This window comes from Ammodytes marinus (assembly GCF_949987685.1).
Source record: "Ammodytes marinus genome assembly, chromosome: 23".
In the NCBI taxonomy this organism is placed as follows: Eukaryota; Metazoa; Chordata; class Actinopteri; order Uranoscopiformes; family Ammodytidae; genus Ammodytes; species Ammodytes marinus.
In genome coordinates, this window is record NC_137227.1 from 4,389,350 (window position 1) to 4,409,148 (window position 19,799).

At 41.0% G+C, this 19,799-nt stretch overlaps 1 protein-coding gene across 2 annotated transcripts; it reads right to left on the bottom strand.

The window, feature by feature from the left end:
- Nucleotides 1-1,493: 1,493 nt before the first annotated feature.
- LOC307269262 (uncharacterized protein) lies at nucleotides 1,494-19,140 on the bottom strand. 2 transcript variants are annotated; one of them, XM_080052164.1, is made up of 7 exons: nucleotides 19,010-19,140; nucleotides 5,440-7,384; nucleotides 5,184-5,347; nucleotides 4,884-5,107; nucleotides 4,229-4,358; nucleotides 4,025-4,125; nucleotides 1,494-3,627 (listed from the first exon to the last, which is right to left on the bottom strand). In XM_080052164.1, exons 2-7 carry the CDS (start codon nucleotides 7,364-7,366, stop codon nucleotides 3,408-3,410), a joined length of 2,766 nt encoding a protein of 921 aa, XP_079908290.1. In that variant the 5' UTR covers nucleotides 7,367-7,384; nucleotides 19,010-19,140; the 3' UTR covers nucleotides 1,494-3,407. The 2 variants fall into 2 exon arrangements, with proteins under 2 accessions (XP_079908290.1, XP_079908291.1); XM_080052165.1 differs by lacking the exons at nucleotides 5,440-7,384; nucleotides 19,010-19,140 and having other exon boundaries at nucleotides 4,884-5,318.
- Nucleotides 19,141-19,799: the final 659 nt, after the last annotated feature.

Genomic DNA, 19,799 nt, shown 5'->3' on the forward strand with positions numbered 1-19,799 from the left:
TTCTCACTCTCCCCCTTTCTGAAACCCCCACCCCTCCCCCCCAATTTACTCCGTTCAGAATTCTCGCCGGCTATGTCGTCACAGCCGGCACAGCCACATCCCCATATTTTCTATATATGTCCATGCTTCCGATGCTTCCCCCCCCACATTAGTAACCAGAAATTTCCACCGTGCAGTAGTCTATGATAAAAAAAAAAAAAAAAAAAAAAAGTCTATGATAACCCCACCCCCCCATTTCTTATTGGTCCACGGCCCGAGATCCCGTGGCCGAGATCCCATGAGATTCCACGAGATTTTCCCCTGGAAAATTTTCTGAGCGACAGCCATGTTGCTTTCCCCCTAAGCGACAAGAATGCCCATAGTAGCCTACAGCCTGAATGTTACATACACCAACACAGAATGCTTTTGCTCATACTCCACTAATTTATCTTATCCACAGCAGTCTATGCCTCGTTTTTAATAACACAACGGATAGGAAGCTACTTGTGGGTTTTTGCAAACAGTGAAACTGAAAGGAATGTTTTTATTGGTATTTTTGCCTGACTGGTGTATAGCTATTTAGCTTTGGGACAAGCATTCAGCTTTTGCTCATAAAAACATAATTCTATTACCCAAACCAGTCTGGAAATGCCTCGTTTTTAACAGGACAAAGGATTGTAACTTAATAGTGTGGAAGTGGAACTGATTTGTGCGGTACTTTTAGTTTATTTTATCGTCTGAGTCTTATTTTTAGCGTTAGCGCCCATGTAGCTTCTGATGTAGCACCAAGTTTTGCTCATAACACGCTGTTTATAGCTACTCCCCACAGCAGTTTGAAAATGACTCGTTTTTAATAGGACAAAGGATTGTAACTTAATAGTGTGGAAGTCAATTTTAAATATATTTTTTTCACTGATTTGTGTGGTACTTTTAGTTTATTTTATCGTCTGAGTCTTATTTTTAGCGTTAGCGCCCATGTAGCTTCTGATTTAGCACCAAGTTTTGCTCATAACACGCCGTTTATACTCCCCACAGCAGTCTGAAAATTACTCGTTTTTAACATGACAAAGGATGGGAAGATATTCCTGTAGAAATCAAGCTACTGTTTGAAGCTACTGTTTTCACTGGTTTTAATCATGTCAGGTCATGTCAAACTGTTCTCTTAGCCCGGAGCCTCTGGGTAACAACACTGTGTTCGCAGTCACGACTCACGCAGTGTCTCTCTAGTATCGCGAGAGCACGGCAGAGACGGTGGGAGAGCTCCATGGCCATATAAAGAAAGCCCGGCAGAGAGGTGGGAGGGGCCAGCCAGATCGCAGAAATACAGCTCATCCAGGACAATCAGGGTATAGAGGCTTGCTACAATAAATGATCCGAACGGGTTTTTCAGCAAACATCTAAAAAAATAAGTATTAGGGACTACTTGGACCATATAAAATTGACAGCAAAGTGCATAATATGTTACCTTTAAGAAAACTCAAAACTACCATAAATGTCCACTGGATGGCAGCAACTGACGAGGGATCAGCACAATAGACATTTCTTTTAAGATAGACAAAATTAATGAGCTTTGGAAATGAAACTTATAGCATTGAAGTCAAAATTCAAACTGACACCATTTCTCAGAAGAAAAGACGTTTCAGTGCAGGCTTGAGTTGGACCAAATGCTGATGCAATTAAAGGGTGGGTCATCACTATCTCGAAAGACAGACTCAAGATTCCAAAGTCTTTAGTAAAAGTTAAAACGTTAATAAAGAATATGTAGAGGGGAGTCTTGATCTATGACGATGTTCACAAACATAATTTTTTACATTTATTTTGATTCTTCCACTTAGACAATTCCACAGTATAGTTGAACATTAAATATTCTTACAATACAAATAAAAATACATCAAAACAATCTGCATTTTGATAAGCTTACATATTCCATCTGCTTCCTGTTATAGAGAAAATACCATTTAACAAAAGTAATTTTAACAAAACAAGGCCTTTAACAAAAGTTGAGACTTTGACACTCCGTTTTTTTCTCTCGTGTATCTTGTATGTTATTTTGTATTGTATCTTGTACAGCACTTTGGTCAACTGATGTTGTTTTTAAATGTGCTATAGAAATCATTTTGACTTTGAGTCAGTGCATTGTGTCACATCTGAATATTTAGTGGCATCTCTTTTGGTGAAAGTACAATGCAACCATACCTAGGTAAGGTAACCCTATCCTTTCGAATAATAGCAGAAGCTGTGGCCTTCAAGGACAAGCAGCTAGTTACTAGGGATGGCATCATCCACCACTGCTTTGAGTCTTTCCACAAAATCAAGTGATGAGATGAAGATGTATTTAGTTATTTATAGTACTTCTTCTTGGTCTTCCAACAGGTGCATTTTCCCTGGGACACCCACTTTATGAAATGCATATGGCCATAACGTTTTTCTTTCTTTTATTTCCTTAAAATGAGCAATATATAAAAGTATTAGATCCAAAAAGTATTGGAACATTGAGGCCAATTCCTTTATTTTTGCTGTAGACTGGAAACATTTACACTTAGAATAAATTAAAGTAAATAAGACTTAATATTTTGTTGCAAATCCTTCCCTTGCAATAACTGCTTCTGTGACCCATTGACATCACAAAACTTTTGCATTCTTCTTTTGTGATGCTTTCCAGGCTTTCACTGCAGCCTCTTTCAGTTGTTGTTTGTTTACTCTCTTCAGTCTCCTCTTTAGCAGGTAAAATGCCTTCTCTACAGGGTTTAACTCTGGAGATAGACTTGGCCAGTCTGAAACCTTCCATTTCTTGCCCCTGATTAAGTCCTTTTTTTTTTTTTTTTCATTGTGTTTTGGGTCCTTATCTTGCTGCACGATGAAGGATCTTCCAATCAGTTTGGTTGCATCTTTCTTTAAATTCGCAGAGAAAATGTTTCTGTAAACTTCTGAGTTCATTTAACTGCCATCATGTGTTACATCATCAATGAAGATTAATGAGCCCATCCGAGAAGAAGCCATGTAAGCCCAAGCCATGACATTGCCTCCACCGTGTTTCACAGATGAGCCTGTATGTTTGGGATCATAAGCAGATCCTTTCTTTCGCCAAACTTTAGCCATTCCATCACTTTGGTAGAGGTTCATCTTGACAACAACACAGTCTACAGAAACATTCGGTCTGCCAATTTAAAGAAAGGTGCGACCAAACTGATTGGAAGATCTTTCATCATACAGCAAGATAATGATCCAAAAAAACTGCAAAAAGGTTTTAGACTGGGCAAGTCAATCTCCAGACATAAACGCTTTTTACCTGCTAAAGAGGAGAGTGAAGAGAGTAACCCCCCAAAAACAAACAGGTGAAGTAAGGCCCCCTGGACTTCATTTATGTGCAGTCCTTTTGCATAGTGATGCCTTGCTTTTGAAGTTCTAAATCCTTTTTGAATTCAACTTCACTTGAAGTCACTGGGTTGAGACTCTTGAACTGGGGCACCCAGGTCCTCCTTAAGGTTCATGGATAGCTTTGTAAAGCTGGTGGTGATGTCTTCTCTATGAAACATTTCCTTCAAAGGGGTTTCTGAATTCCACCCTTGAGTCTTGGCAAATTTGTAAACGCATCCAAAGAGTTCAGGAAACATCTCCATCAAATCAATGTTGGCTGCATCCTTGGCACTGCAAACACAATCATCATGCAAACAAAGAAACAAATGAACAGCCAGCTTAAAAACCTTCTAGTCATCTAGTTTGAAGATGACTGCCTTCACTTAACTGTAAAGAGAGAATAAAATCAAGAATTCTTGGTTATTTAAAAACAGTTTTGTGTGGATATATATTCACAGTATCAGTGATTAGTGGAATTTAATATTATTTGGAAAATTCCCATAATCTAAAAGTGTGTCGCAAAGATGTACTTTACTTTTCTTGTAAAAAGAATGAACCACACAACTTTCTGACTATACAAGAAAAATAAATAAATGTGTTTAATTACTGTTTCAGTGTTTGGAAGTTATGGAGAATCTTTATTTCACATTTTAAGTCCCTGAATCAATTTCAACTCAGTTTCACTTACTGGTGCTCATGGAGGTTTCGTATGAAGCGGAGTAAGGCCAGTGTGTTGTCAGGATAGGCTTTGTTCTTGGGATCCATCTTCTGAACCACCTCTGGTGGAAACTGTAACGCCAAACGTTATAATTATACTAAGTAATAAACTGGACTTCAGTAATACCAACTAGGTGTATTCCAAATAAAGAATGCAATGTTACGTTGTAGTCACCTTATCTTTCCACCGTTTGAAGGTTCCCTCCCCAGCACATTGGTCCAGCAGAGAAATGAATTCCTGGTCAGCATCTCGATACTTTACCACTTCCTCCTTGTTACCAATCTTCTTCAGGTATTCTACTCTCCTGGTGTAAAGGAAAAATGACTGTTAAGGCCTTAATGCAGAAATTCAGTAGGAACTTACTAGATGTGATAAGGGACACCTGTTTCCAACCTGTCTTCAACTCCCTAGTTTTGGTTTCCTCTAATCAAGAGCATCATGTTACCTTTTACAGACCAAGTGTTTCTTTCAACTGTCTTCTATAGGACCCAGTGAATTGACATAGTGATGAAGCGATGGACTACTGTGTAATAACTGATGCATTTGTCTAAACTGCAGAGATGCACTACCGTGGTTTGCAAGTAGAATGTTTGATCATTCTCTTGTTGCTTCTCTCCTTGCGTGATTAAATACTTAAATACATGTTTGGTGTTCTTCATGTTCTCTATTCTGAAATATATCTATGATGTTACATTTCCATAACACTGGGAAAATAAGTTTACGTTAGGATATATAAAGTGCAAAATAAACAGAACAGAAACTCATGAAAAATCAGCTGACAGGAATTTTTATCCATAAACATATCAATCAATCAGTGTTTTTTTCTTACCTTTCAGTGCTCCAGAAAAGGGGATGACTCAAGCATTCCTCCACTGTAGGTCTGCTCTTCGGTTCCTTATTGATCATCCACTCGATGAGATCCTGTGCCACTGCATCTTCAACATGGTCCAGAGTGTAAATCCCTTCATAAATGTTGCTCTCAACTTTAAAGGGTAAGTCACTGAAAGGATGGTGTCCACCAGACAGGATATAATAAATCATCATCCCTGCCACCTTAAAATTAACAGAACATTTCAGTAAGTATTTTTCAACAAGTCATAAAAGAAGTTTGTATAGCAGAAAGATGTACCTGAATATCAGTGCTTCTCTTGTACGGTGTGTCAGCTCCTCCTGCTAAAGTCTCTCTCGCCATCCAGCATTTTGTTCCTGCACTGCCTGTTCGACAGGTTGTTTGGCCTTTGAGTAACCGCCTACTTATACCAAAATCAGCTAATCTTGCCCTTCCGTTAACATCTGCAAGACAAAGTAAATACAGACTCAGAAGACTCACTTTATTTGATTTTCAGGTGAATTCTATAATTTCAGGATATTTGAACTTGTCTTACCGATCAAAACATTCTGTGGTTTGAGATCCCGATGGAGAATTGGAGGGTTGTGACAGTGAAGAACCCTTAAACTGTCCAGAAGCTGATGGACAAAATTCTTTCTCATCAGACCACCATCATTGATTGTGGTTTCTCTTATGTATTCTTCCAATGTGTATTCACAAAGCTGAAGACCAAGATATCCAAAGTTCTCATCCTCCGCATTGTCAACATATCGTACAATAGATGGATGATCAAGCTCTGGGAGTCGTAGAATTCCTTCCTCATTCTTCAGCTCCTGATAGTTGCATTTAGACATTTTCTTTATAGCAACTTCAGTGCCATCGTCTCTCAGCCCCAAGAAGACTTCAGTACCATCACTTCCCCTCGCTATGCGGAATTCTGCATCATTCACATACATCATACCCCTAATTCTGGTTACTTTACTTTCATCAGTGCTCAGAAGGTTCTCTAATTTTTCTCTCCACTTCTTGCTGACTTTCAGCCATTCATGTGTTATTGATGACGTCGTGGTGTTGACAGTTGGTAATGGCTTAACATTGGAAGTCGACTCCATAATGGGAACTGCCATTTGATCAGTTTCAGCAGTACAAACTGTGTCTCTTTGCTCTTCTTGCTTTTCCTTCTTTTTCTTCTTCTTTTTCTTCTTCTTTTTCTTGGATCCAGTTCCGGCTGCACCGTCCTCATGTTCCAATGTTGGTTTGCTGAAATGATTATCCAGTCGTCTGATTACTTCCTTCAGATCTTTTAGCATGTTCATATCTGCATGTGTCAGTACGTCCTCGGGCACTGAGGTGATCCCCACTGATGTAAAGATTTCAGATGCATGTGCAAATGAAAGCATGTTTCCAAATATACCGTAAGTGAGGAGTCTAATGGTAATCTCGTGTTTTTCCTGCACAAAAGGAGAAATTGTTTTGCCTAACTTCTCAGTAAAGTTGCGATCCCAGCCACCTGTGCCTTTTGTTTTCTGTGTTATCACATAAAGTGTTTGCAGAACAACTTGCCATATAGCAGAAATCCCTTCTGAGCAAAGCTGTTCCAGTTGACAGGGGATTATAGCTAGTGCTTGTTCATTTGTTATCTCTTCCACAGTGTTCAGAACTGCATTCAAACTTAGAATTACATGATTGACATATATCTTAGGGATGTTTGGAAAGCGACTTACTGCACCTGCAATGTAGGAGTTCAGATTTCCAGTGTCCTTCAGCCATTTGATACATCTCCGGCGGTATTCTTCTAAACCTTTCCCAGTCACATTAAAAAGTGTTTCAATCATGGTCAGGTGAGTCTGAGGATGCTCCAACAGCATGTGACTGCCAAATGTTTGGAACACTTTTTCAGCTGGCCCCCTTGGCACAGCGATTTCCATATCAAGGAAATATCTGATTTTGGAGCATAATTCATGTCCTTTTGAAGCTAAGTTATGAATCATTTTGGATATTTTTTCATTGTGAGTACTATGTCCGAGACTAGTGACAGGTAACAATGATACCTTTGCACCAGCAGAAATTAGCACTGTAAACACAGAATCCCTGTCACTGATGGCAGCAGTTTGCAGCGGTGTAATTGGCTGTAAATTACATCCATCTGGATTAGCTTTCGCTGCAAGCAGTTTCTCCACAAAAAAATCTGGTCCTTTGTAAATTGACACATAATGCAAGGGTGTCAAGAATTTGTTAGAGGCACAGTTTGGGTTTGCACCCTGCTGCAGAAGGAAAGTGAAAATATCTCTTCTTTTATATACAACAGCAGCAATCAGTGGTGTTATGAAGTCCTTCAGCTCAGTGCATGGGTAAGCTTGATTAGTGTTGTCGTTGTTTAATATTTTCTTTAGCTCCTTGAGCTTGTTGTCAATTATACACTGTATTATAGGGTGTGTTTCTCTTGGGTTGACTGTCACTTGTAGCTGTTGGAGGAAATTCATTTCTTTGCTTCAGAGTACCTGAGAAAAAGACAACATTAGGATATTAATATTCCAAAATGAAGGATCCATTTTTAACTTTCGGCAAACAGAAAGCCATTTATTAGAATTTTAAGCATAATGTTTCATTGATTTTAAGTATTTTTTAAATGCTTCTAGAAGCTCAGAACAAACTCCTTTTAGCAACAGCAAAACCAAAGTGAAACACAGTGGATATGTACATTTATTTGATATTATTAGGGGGCCAAGCCCGAGCAGGAGCTGGGACCGCGTTTTGCACAGCAACGCGGTTCCCAAGCCCTGCGGGGCAGGGAACCCTATTGTTTTTGTGGCGATTATTATTAGGGGGCCAAGCCCGAGCAGGAGCTGGGACCGCGTTTTGCACAGCAACGCGGTTCCCAAGCCCTGCGGGGCAGGGAACCCTATTGTTTTTGTAAGGATTATTATTAGGGGGCCAAGCCCGAGCAGGAGCTGGGACCGCGTTTTGCACAGCAACGCGGTTCCCAAGCCCTGCGGGGCAGGGAACCCTATTGTTTTTGTGGCGATTATTAGGGGGCCAAGCCCGAGCAGGCTGGGACCGCTGTATGCAAAGCAACGCGGTTCCCAAGCCCTGCGGGGCAGGGAACCCTATTGTTTTTGTAAGGATTATTATTATTATACTTCGCCGCCTAAAACTGTGTCCACAGCCCAAACCGTAAAGGGTTGGGACATGCCACTTGCATGACTAGTTCAGACCCCCGGCCTCTCGGCCTACAAAAAAATTCAGACATGCCGGCCACTAGGTGGCGCTACACCAAAGAAAACGCGTTTGGGGTCATAACTCCCACACCGAACGTCCCACAGTCAAAAACTTTATATCCACATATGCACTGGAGTCAGCTGCATCATTTGGCATAGGCCACGCCCATTTGCGATATTATAGATTTTTCGCAAAATCGCGAAAACTGCAAAACTGACTTTTCGCTACTCCTCCCACAATTTTTGGACAATCGACACCAAACTTTGCACAGAACATCTACCGACCCACACGGAAAGAAATCATACGAAAGAATTTTGATCCGACCATGGATAACGAAACGGTAGCGTTTTAAATATTTGTTGATTAGCTACGTTTTACGAAAAAATTCATAAATCCAAATTCATAAGTCGGATCAAGTCCAAATTTTACATATATGTTGGGGCTACCCTTAATTAAGTTCAATAAAAAATTTGAAAATTTTCGCCATAAGGGGGCGCCATAAATTAGGAAATTTTATATCTCCTAATTGGCAGGAGGAATTTTCTTAAAACTCACGGGAAACCATCAAGGGGCATACACGAGTCTATATAAAAAATATGGCCAAGAAATAGTAATGTTTAAGGGACTTTTTAATAAAATTAGATTTTTTTTTTTCCGTCAAAGAAAAAAGGCGGGAATGTTAGCATGTCCATTGACATTACATTGTGCAATTAGCTCCGGCGGCCATTTTGTCAAGGCTGACAATCTGCTTTTGCTCATAACTCGCCAACCACACATCGCACATTAAAAAACTTGACATCCACTTGTTCTGTGAATTGAGCTGCATCGTTCCACCGTGGCACTTTCGCGAAATTCATCCGTAAACAGCGATACCTATACAACTCCCGCACCGAACATCCCACGGTCAAAAACTTTACATCCGCAGATTCCGCGGAGTGAGCGGCCGGCGCGGCGGTTGACGACGAGTTGCGTCGGAGGCTTGGCCCCCGGTAAAAACTGCTTGCAGTTCTAGTTATTAGGGGGCCAAGCCCGAGCAGGAGCTGGGACCGCGTTTTGCACAGCAACGCGGTTCCCAAGCCCTGCGGGGCAGGGAACCCTATTGTTTTTGTAAGGATTATTATTATTATTTTAATTTTTCTCCGAGTAAAAGTGGTGCTGCAGCCCAAACCGTAAAGGGTTGGGACATGCCACTTGCATGACTAGTTCAGACCCCCGGCCTCCCGGCCTACAACAAAATTCAGACATGCCGGCCACTAGGTGGCGCTACAACAAAGGAAAACGCGTTTGGGGTCATAACTCCCACACCGAACGTCCCACAGTCAAAAACTTTATATCCACAGATGCACTAGAGTCAGCTGCATCATTTGGCATAGGCCACGCCCATTTGCGATATTATAGATTTTTTGCAAAATCGCAAAAACTTCAAAACATATTTTTCGCTACTCCTCCCACAATTTTTGGACAATTGACACCAAACTTTGCACAGAACATCTACCGACCCACACGGTAAAAACTTATATAAAAGACTTTTGATCCGACCATGGATAACGAAACGGTAGCGTTTTAAATATTTGTTGATTAGCTACGTTTTACGAAAAAATTCATAAATCCAAAATCATAAGTCGGATCAAGTCCAAATTTTAGACATATGTTGGGGCTACCCTTAATTGCGTTCAATAAAAAATTCGGAAATTTTCGCCATAAGGGGGCGCCATAGATTAGGAAATTTCATATCTCCTAATTGGCCAGAGGAAATTTCTTAAAACTCACGGGAAACCATCAAGGGGCATACACGAGTCTATATAAAAAATATGGCCAAGAAATATTAATGTTTAAGGGACTTTTTAATAAAATTTGATATTTTTTTTTCCGTCAAAGAAAAAAGGCGGGAATGTTAGCATGTCCATTGACATTACATTGTGCAATTAGCTCCGGCGGCCATTTTGTGAAGGCTGACAATCTGCTTTTGCTCATAACTCGCCAACCACACATCGCACATTAAAAAACTTGACATCCACTTGTTCTGTGAATTGAGCTGCATCGTTCCACCGTGGCACTTTCGCGAAATTCATCCATAAACAGCGATACCTATACAACTCCCGCACCGAACATCCCACGGTCAAAAACTTTACATACACGGATTCCGCGAAGTGAGCGGCCGGCGCGGCGGTTGACGACGAGTCGCGTCGGAGGCTTGGCCCCCGGTAAAAACTGCTTGCAGTTCTAGTTAGGGGGCCAAGCCCGAGCAGGAGCTGGGACCGCGTTTTGCACAGCAACGCGGTTCCCAAGCCCTGCGGGGCAGGGAACCCTATTGTTTTTGTAAGGATTTTTTTTATTATTATTATTTGTACCTCCCTAAAACTGCGTGCACAGCCCAAACCGTAAAGGGTGCAGACATGCCAATTGCATGACTAGATCCAGGTCCGTCCGGACTACGCATACAACAAAATTCAGACATGCCGGCCACTAGGTGGCGCTACAACGAAGGAAAACGCGTTTGGGGTCATAACTCCCAAACCGAACGTCCCACAGTCAAAAACTTTATATCCACATATTCACTGGAGTAAGTTGCATCATTTGGCATAGGCCACGCCCATTTGCGATATTATAGATTTTTTGCAAAATCGCGAAAACTGAAAAACATATTTTTCGCTACTCCTCCCACAATTTTTGGACAATTGACACCAGACTTTGCACAGAACATCTACCGACCCACACGGAAAGAAATTATCACACAGAATTTTGATCCGACCATGGATAACGAAACGGTAGCGTTTTAAATATTTCTTGATTAGCTACGTTTTACGAAAAAATTCATAAATCCAAAATCATAAGTCGGATCAAGTCCAAATTTTAGATATATGTTGGGACTACCCTTAATTGCGTTCAATAAAAAATTTGGAAATTTTCGCCATAAGGGGGCGCCATAAATTAGGAAATTTCATATCTCCTAATTGGCCAGAGGAAATTTCTTAAAACTCACGGGAAACCATCAAGGGGCATACACGAGTCTATATAAAAAATATGGCCAAGAAATATTAATGTGTAAGGGACTTTTTAATAAAATTAGATATTTTTTTTTTCCATCAAAGAAAAAAGGCGGGAATGTTAGCATGTCCATTGACATTACATTGTGCAATTAGCTCCGGCGGCCATTTTGTCAAGGCTGACAATCTGCTTTTGCTCATAACTCGCCAACCACACATCGCACATTAAAAAACTTGACATCCACTTGTTCTGTGAATTGAGCTGCATCGTTCCACCGTGGCACTTTCGCGAAATTCATCCGTAAACAGCGATACCTATACAACTCCCGCACCGAACATCCCACGGTCAAAAACTTTACATCGGCAGATTCTGCGGAGTGAGCGGCCGGCGCGGCGGTTGACGACGAGTTGCGTCGGAGGCTTGGCCCCCGGTAAAAACTGCTTGCAGTTCTAGTTATTATTATTATTATTATTATTATTTTAATTTTTCTCCGAGTAAAAGTGGTGCTGCAGCCCAAACCGTAAAGGGTTGGGACATGCCACTTGCGTGACTAGTTCAGACCCCCGGCCTCCCGGCCTACAAAAAAATTCAGACATGCCGGCCACTAGGTGGCGCTACAACGAAGGAAAACGCGTTTGGGGTCATAACTCCCACACCGAACGTCCCACAGTCAAAAACTTTATATCCACAGATGCACTGGAGTCAGCTGCATCATTTGGCATAGGCCACGCCCATTTGCGATATTATAGATTTTTCGCAAAATCGCAAAAACTGCAAAACATATTTTTCTCTATTCCTCCCACAATTTTTGGACAATTGACACCAAAGTTTGCACAGAACATCTACCGACCCACACGGAAAAGAATCATTCGAAATAATTTTGATCCGACCATCGATAACGAAACGGTAGCGTTTTAGATATTTGTTGATTAGCTACGTTTTACGTAAAAATTCATAAATCCAAAATCATAAGTCGGATCAAGTCCAAATTTTAGACATATATTGGGGCTACCCTTAATTGCGTTCAATAAAAAAATTGGACATTTTCGCCATAAGGGGGCGCCATAAATTAGGAAATTTTATATCTCCTAATTGGCCAGAGGAAATTTCTTAAAACTCACGGGAAAGCATCAAGGGGCATACACGACTCTATATAAAAAATATGGCCAAGAAATATTAATGTGTAAGGGACTTTTTAATAAAATTAGATATTTTTTTTTCCGTCAAAGAAAAAAGGCGGGAATGTTAGCATGTCCATTGACATTACATTGTGCAATTAGCTCCGGCGGCCATTTTGTCAAGGCTGACAATCTGCTTTTGCTCATAACTCGCCAACCACACATCGCACATTAAAAAACTTGACATCCACTTGTTCTGTGAATTGAGCTGCATCGTTCCACCGTGGCACTTTCGCGAAATTCATCCGTAAACAGCGATACCTATACAACTCCCGCACCGAACATCCCACGGTCAAAAACTTTACATCCGCAGATTCCGCGGAGTGAGCGGCCGGCGCGGCGGTTGACGACGAGTTGCGTCGGAGGCTTGGCCCCCGGTCAAAACTGCTTGCAGTTCTAGTTATTTTAATTTTTCTCCGAGTAAAAGTGGTGCTGCAGCCCAAACCGTAAAGGGTTGGGACATGCCACTTGCATGACTAGTTCAGACCCCCGGCCTCTCGGCCTACAGAAAAATTCAGACATGCCGGCCACTAGGTGGCGCTACACCAAGGAAAACGCGTTTGGGGTCATAACTCCCACACCGAACGTCCCACAGCCAAAAACTTTATATCCACATATTCACTGGAGTCAGCTGCATCATTTGGCATAGGCCACGCCCATTTGCGATATTATAGGTTTTTCGCAAAATCGCGAAAACTGCAAAACATATTTTTCGCTACTCCTCCCACAATTTTTGGACAATCGACACCAAACTTTGCACAGAACATCTACCGACCCACACGGAAAGAAATCATAGGAAAGAATTTTGATCCGACCATGGATAACGAAACGGTAGCGTTTTAAATATTTGTTGATTAGCTACGTTTTACGAAAAAATTCATAAATCCAAAATCATAAGTCGGATCAAGTCCAAATTTTAGACATATGTTGGGGCTACCCTTAATTGCGTTCAATAAAAAAATCGGAAATTTTCGCCATAAGGGGGCGCCATAAATTAGGAAATTTCATATCTCCTAATTGGCCAAAGGAATTTTCTTAAAACTCACGGTAAACCATCAAGGGGCAAACACGAGTCTATAGAAAAAATATGGCCAAGAAATAGTAATGTTTAAGGGACTTTTTAATAAAATTAGATTTTTTTTTTTCCGTCAAAGAAAAAAGGCGGGAATGTTAGCATGTCCATTGACATTACATTGTGCAATTAGCTCCGGCAGCCATTTTGTCAAGGCTGACAATTTACTTTTGCTCATAACTCGCCAACCAAACATCGCACATTAAAAAACTTGACATCCACTTGTTCTGTGAATTGAGCTGCATCGTTCCACCGTGGCAGTTTCGCGAAATTCATCCATAAACAGCGATACCTATTGACGACGAGTTGCGTCGGAGGCTTGGCCCCCGGTCAAAACTGCTTGCAGTTCTAGTTATTAGGGGGCCAAGCCCGAGCAGGAGCTGGGACCGCGTTTTGCACAGCAACGCGGTTCCCAAGCCCTGCGGGGCAGGGAACCCTATTGTTTTTGTAAGGATTATTATTATTCTTATTTGTCGCCGCTAGAACTGCGTCCACAGCCCAAACCGTAAAGGTTGCAGACATGCCAATTGCATGACTAGATCCAGGCCCGTGAAATCTCAGCATACAACAAAATTCAGACATGCCGGCCACTAGGTGGCGCTACAACGAAGGAAAACGCGTTTAGGGTCATAACTCCCACACCGAACGTCCCACAGTCAAAAACTTTATATCCACATATTCACTGGAGTCAGCTGCATCATTTGGCATAGGCCACGCCCATTTGCGATATTATAGATTTTTTGCAAAATCGCAAAAACTGCAAAACTGACTTTTCGCTACTCCTCCCACAATTTTTTGACAATCAACACCAAACTTTGCACAGAACATCTACCAACCCACACGGAAAAGATTTTTTTGAAAGAATTTTGATCCGACCATCGATAACGAAACGGTAGCGTTTTAAATATTTGTTGATTAGCTACGTTTTACGAAAAAATTCATAAATCCAAAATCATAAGTCGGATCAAGTCCAAATTTTAGACATATGTTGGGGCTACCCTTAATTGCGTTCAATAAAAAATTTGGAGAATTTTGCCATAAGGGGGCGCCATAAATTAGGAAATTTTATATCTCCTAATTGGCCAGAGGAATTTTCTTAAAACTCACGGTAAACCATCAAGGGGCATACACGAGTCTATATGAAAAATATGGCCACGAAATAGTAATGTTTAAGGGACTTTTTAATAAAATTAGATTTTTTTTTTTCCATCAAAGAAAAAAGGCGGGAATGTTAGCATGTCCATTGACATTACATTGTGCAATTAGCTCCGGCGGCCATTTTGTCAAGGCTGACAATCTGCTTTTGCTCATAACTCGCCAACCACACATCGCACATTAAAAAACTTGACATCCACTTGTTCTGTGAATTGAGCTGCATCGTTCCACCGTGGCACTTTCGCGAAATTCATCCGTAAACAGCGATACCTATACAACTCCCGCACCGAACATCCCACGGTCAAAAACTTTACATCCGCAGATTCTGCGGAGTGAGCGGCCGGCGCGGCGGTTGACGACGAGTTGCGTCGGAGGCTTGGCCCCCGGTAAAAACTGCTTGCAGTTCTAGTTATTATTATACTTCGTCCCCTAAAACTGCGTGCACAGCCCAAACCGTAAAGGGTGCAGACATGCCAATTGCATGACTAGATCCAGATCCGTGAATTCTCAGCATACAAAAAAATTCAGACATGCCGGCCACTAGGTGGCGCTACAACGAAGGAAAACGCGTTTGGGGTCATAACTCCCACACCGAACGTCCCACAGTCAAAAACTTTATATCCACAGATGCACTGGAGTCAGCTGCATCATTTGGCATAGGCCACGCCCATTTGCGATATTATAGATTTTTCGCAGAATCGCGAAAACTGAAAAACTTATTTTTCGCTACACCTCCCACAATTTTTGGACAATTGACACCAGACTTTGCACAGAACATCTACCGACCCACACGGAAAGAAATCATTCGAAAGAATTGTGATCCGACCATGGATAACGAAACGGTAGCGTTTTAAATATTTGTTGATTAGCTACGTTTTACGAAAAAATTAATAAATCCAAAATCATAAGTCGGATCAAGTCCAAATTTTAGACATATGTTGGGGCTACCCTTAATTGCGTTCAATAAAAAATTCGGAAATTTTCGCCATAAGGGGGCGCCATAAATTAGGAAATTTCATATCTCCTAATTGGCCAGAGGAATTTTCTTACAACTCACGGGAAACCATCAAGGGGCATACACGAGTCTATATAAAAAATATGGCCAAGAAATAGTAATGTGTAAGGGACTTTTTAATAAAATTAGATTTTTTTTTTTTCCGTCAAAGAAAAAAGGCGGGAATGTTAGCATGTCCATTGACATTACATTGTGCAATTAGCTCCGGCGGCCATTTTGTCAAGGCTGACAATCTGCTTTTGCTCATAACTCGCCAACCACACATCGCACATTAAAAAACTTGACATCCACTTGTTCTGTGAATTGAGCTGCATCGTTCCACCGTGGCACTTTCGCGAAATTCATCCGTAAACAGCGATACCTATACAACTCCCGCACCGAACATCCCACGGTCAAAAACTTTACATCCGCAGATTCTGCGGAGTGAGCGGCCGGCGCGGCGGTTGACGACGAGTCGCGTCGGAGGCTTGGCCCCCGGTAAAAACTGCTTGCAGTTCTAGTTATTATTATTATTTGTAGTCATCTAAAACTGCGTGCACAGCCCAAACCGTAAAGGGCGCAGACATGCCAATTGCATGACTAGATCCAGGTCCGGGCCGTGTACGCATACAAAAGAATTCAGACATGCCGTCCACTAGGTGGCGCTACAACGAAGGAAAACGCGTTTGGGGTCATAACTCCCACACCGAATGTCCCACAGTCAAAAACTTTATATCCACAGATGCACTGGAGTCAGCTGCATCATCTGGCATAGGCCACGCCCATTTGCGATATTATAGATTTTTCGCAAAATCGCGAAAACTGCAAAACATATTTTTCGCTACTCCTCCCATATTTTTTGGACCATTGACACCAAACTTTGCACAGAACATCTACCGACCCACACGGAAAAAAATCACTTAAAAGAATTTTGATCCGATCATGGATAACGAAACGGTAGCGTTTTAAATATTTGTTGATTAGCTACGTTTTACGAAAAAATTCCTAAATCCAAAATCATAAGTCGGATCAAGTCCAAATTTTAGACATATGTTGGGGCTACCCTAAATTGCGTTCAATAAAAAAATTGGAGAATTTCGCCATAAGGGGGCGCCATAAATTAAGAAATTTTATATCTCCTAATTGGCCAGAGGAATTTTCTTAAAACTCACGGGAAACCATCAAGGGGCATACACGAGTCTATATAAAAAATATGGCCAAGAAATATTAATGTGTAAGGGACTTTTTAATAAAATTATATATTTTTTTTTCCGTCAAAGAAAAAAGGCGGGAATGTTAGCATGTCCATTGACATTACATTGTGCAATTAGCTCCGGCGGCCATTTTGTCAAGGCTGACAATCTGCTTTTGCTCATAACTCGCCAACCACACATCGCACATTAAAAAACTTGACATCCACTTGTTCTGTGAATTGAGCTGCATCGTTCCACCGTGGCACTTTCGCGAAATTCATCCGTAAACAGCGATACCTATACAAGTCCCGCACCGAACATCCCACGGTCAAAAACTTTACATCCGCAGATTCTGCGGAGTGAGCGGCCGGCGCGGCGGTTGACGACGAGTTGCGTCGGAGGCTTGGCCCCCGGTAAAAACTGCTTGCAGTTCTAGTTATTATTATTATTTGTAGTCATCTAAAACTGCGTGCACAGCCCAAACCGTAAAGGGCGCAGACATGCCAATTGCATGACTAGATCCAGGTCCGGGCCGTGTACGCATACAAAAAAATTCAGACATGCCGGCCACTAGGTGGCGCTACAACGAAGGAAAACGCGTTTGGGGTCATAACTCCCACACCGAACGTCCCACAGTCAAAAACTTTATATCCACATATGCACTGGAGTCAGCTGCATCATTTGGCATAGGCCACGCCCATTTGCGATATTATAGATTTTTCGCAAAATCGCGAAAACTGCAAAACATATTTTTCGCTACTCCTCCCACAATTTTTGGACAATCGACACCAAACTTTGCACAGAACATCTACCGACCCACACGGAAAAAAAACACGTAAAAGAATTTTGATCCGACTATGGATAACGAAACGGTAGCGCTTTGAATATTTGTTGATTAGCTACGTTTTACGTAGAAATTCATAAATCCAAATTCATAAGTCGGATCAAGTCCAAATTTTAGACATATGTTGGGGCTACCCTTAATTGCGTACAATAAAAAAATTGGACATTTTTGCCATAAGGGGGCGCCATAAATTAGGAAATTTCATATCTCCTAATTGGCCAGAGGAAATTTCTTAAAACTCACGGGAAACCATCAAGGGGCATACACGAGTCTATTTAAAAAATATGGCCAAGAAATATTAATGTTTAAGGGACTTTTTAATAAAATTAGATTTTTTTTTTTCCGTCAAAGAAAAAAGGCGGGAATGTTAGCATGTCCATTGACATTACATTGTGCAATTAGCTCCGGCGGCCATTTTGTCAAGGCTGACAATCTACTTTTGCTCATAACTCGCCAACCAAACATCGCACATTAAAAAACTTGACATGCACTTGTTCTGTGAATTGAGCTGCATCGTTCCACTGTGGCAGTTTTGCCAAATTCATCCATTAACAGCGATACCTATACAACTCCCGCACCGAACATCCCACAGTCAAAAACTTTACATCCACGGATTCCGCGAAGTGAGCGGCCGGCGCGGCGGTTGACGACGAGTTGCGTCGGAGGCTTGGCCCCCGGTAAAAACTGCTTGCAGTTCTAGTTATTATTATTATTATTATTATTATTATTATTATTATTATTATTATTATTATCTCTCATGAAATAGCATTTTTCTACTCTTAAAATATAATCCAAAATCAATCAAAAACGGTATGTTGTATTTCTATTTGACACTCTGCTCACAGACACAATATGTTTTCTCTGAGGAAAACTCTTCACAGGATTCTCAAACTGTCAGTGTGTCATGTTTACACAGGAAACTGACTGTTACAACATGTGGAGAAAAAGAGATAAGCTCCGCTCAGAGAAATATACCTGAGAGGTGCAGATTAGTAAAGAATGCAATGCTTGATTGACATGCACCTATCCAGGACATCCTCATCCTCTACAACTAGAGTTAAATTTATCACCGGGGCTATGAAAAAAATGCACGGCCAAATAGGCTACAGGCACTTAAACATTTCATCGAACAACTTGAAGACTCTCCTGTATTCATTATGTTTGCTGAGAAAAGTAGTTTCGGCTTTTTAATGCAGAAAGAGTGCCACACCTTGAGGTCACTGACTTATAAGACAGTGAACTTCCTCATTGAGGTCTGAGGTCATAGTATAACTTTGAATAAGCAGAGCAATGAAATGTCTATAAATACATTTTGGTCCTAGTAGGCGTACAAATATATCAGATAATACATAGGCTTTTGATATTATCTTTGGAGGTAAACATTCATTATAACCAAATAACTGTTATACCGCAATATGAATCAGCACACATATTTTACAATAACATTGTAAGGTAATTGTTGGATTGTAAAACATTTACTTACAGTGTTTACGTACGGTGTCCTCTGTAGTAGCCTATGAATTATATCTAACTCAACATGGTGTGCTTCTTCTGTACTTCTGTCCGCCCTCTGAAACTCTCTGCTCTCTGAAAAGGCTGTTTCCTGCCTCTCCCATTTACAGTAAGTTAATACAGGTTGGAAAAGTCAGGAACAGACTTGTTGGCAGAGATGGGTTGGGCTTTCAGAGGGGACAACCCCTCTCACTCAAATGGTTTCAGGCTGATTTTCTTCCTGAAGTGTTTGGGAAAGTTATTATCTGACTGTCCAGTCACCATTGTCCAAATACGATTAGATCTGAGTTGATAAAAATGTTTATATTCTCAGCTAAGTGCTAATACTTATTACCTTGAGCTCACTGGGATATGCTTCATGAGCAGCACTGAACTGTTCAGTAAAAACCTTTCTACATACAGTGTACAAATTGGTGGCTGTATACAGACACCATGAAGGGCTGAAAAAGTTGACCACCAACTTACAAGATACCAGAAGTGAAAATCAATCAAGGATAATATGAGCACAAATCTTTCTAAAGAAAAGATACAAATACAGAAAAAGATAGGCCTATCTATAAATAACACCAATGTTATTTAAGTATGTGTCTGCTCAGTGTGGTGAGACAGAATCAAAACAGTGAAGTTGTGGCCTGTTTAACCAAAGGCAGAAGCTCAAAGTGCTGAAACACTCCATAGAACTAAGAATCATTTGATCACTTAGTGGGTTCTTCATTATGGGTGACCTCTTTCACATTAAGTCTTTGAATATATCAATATAA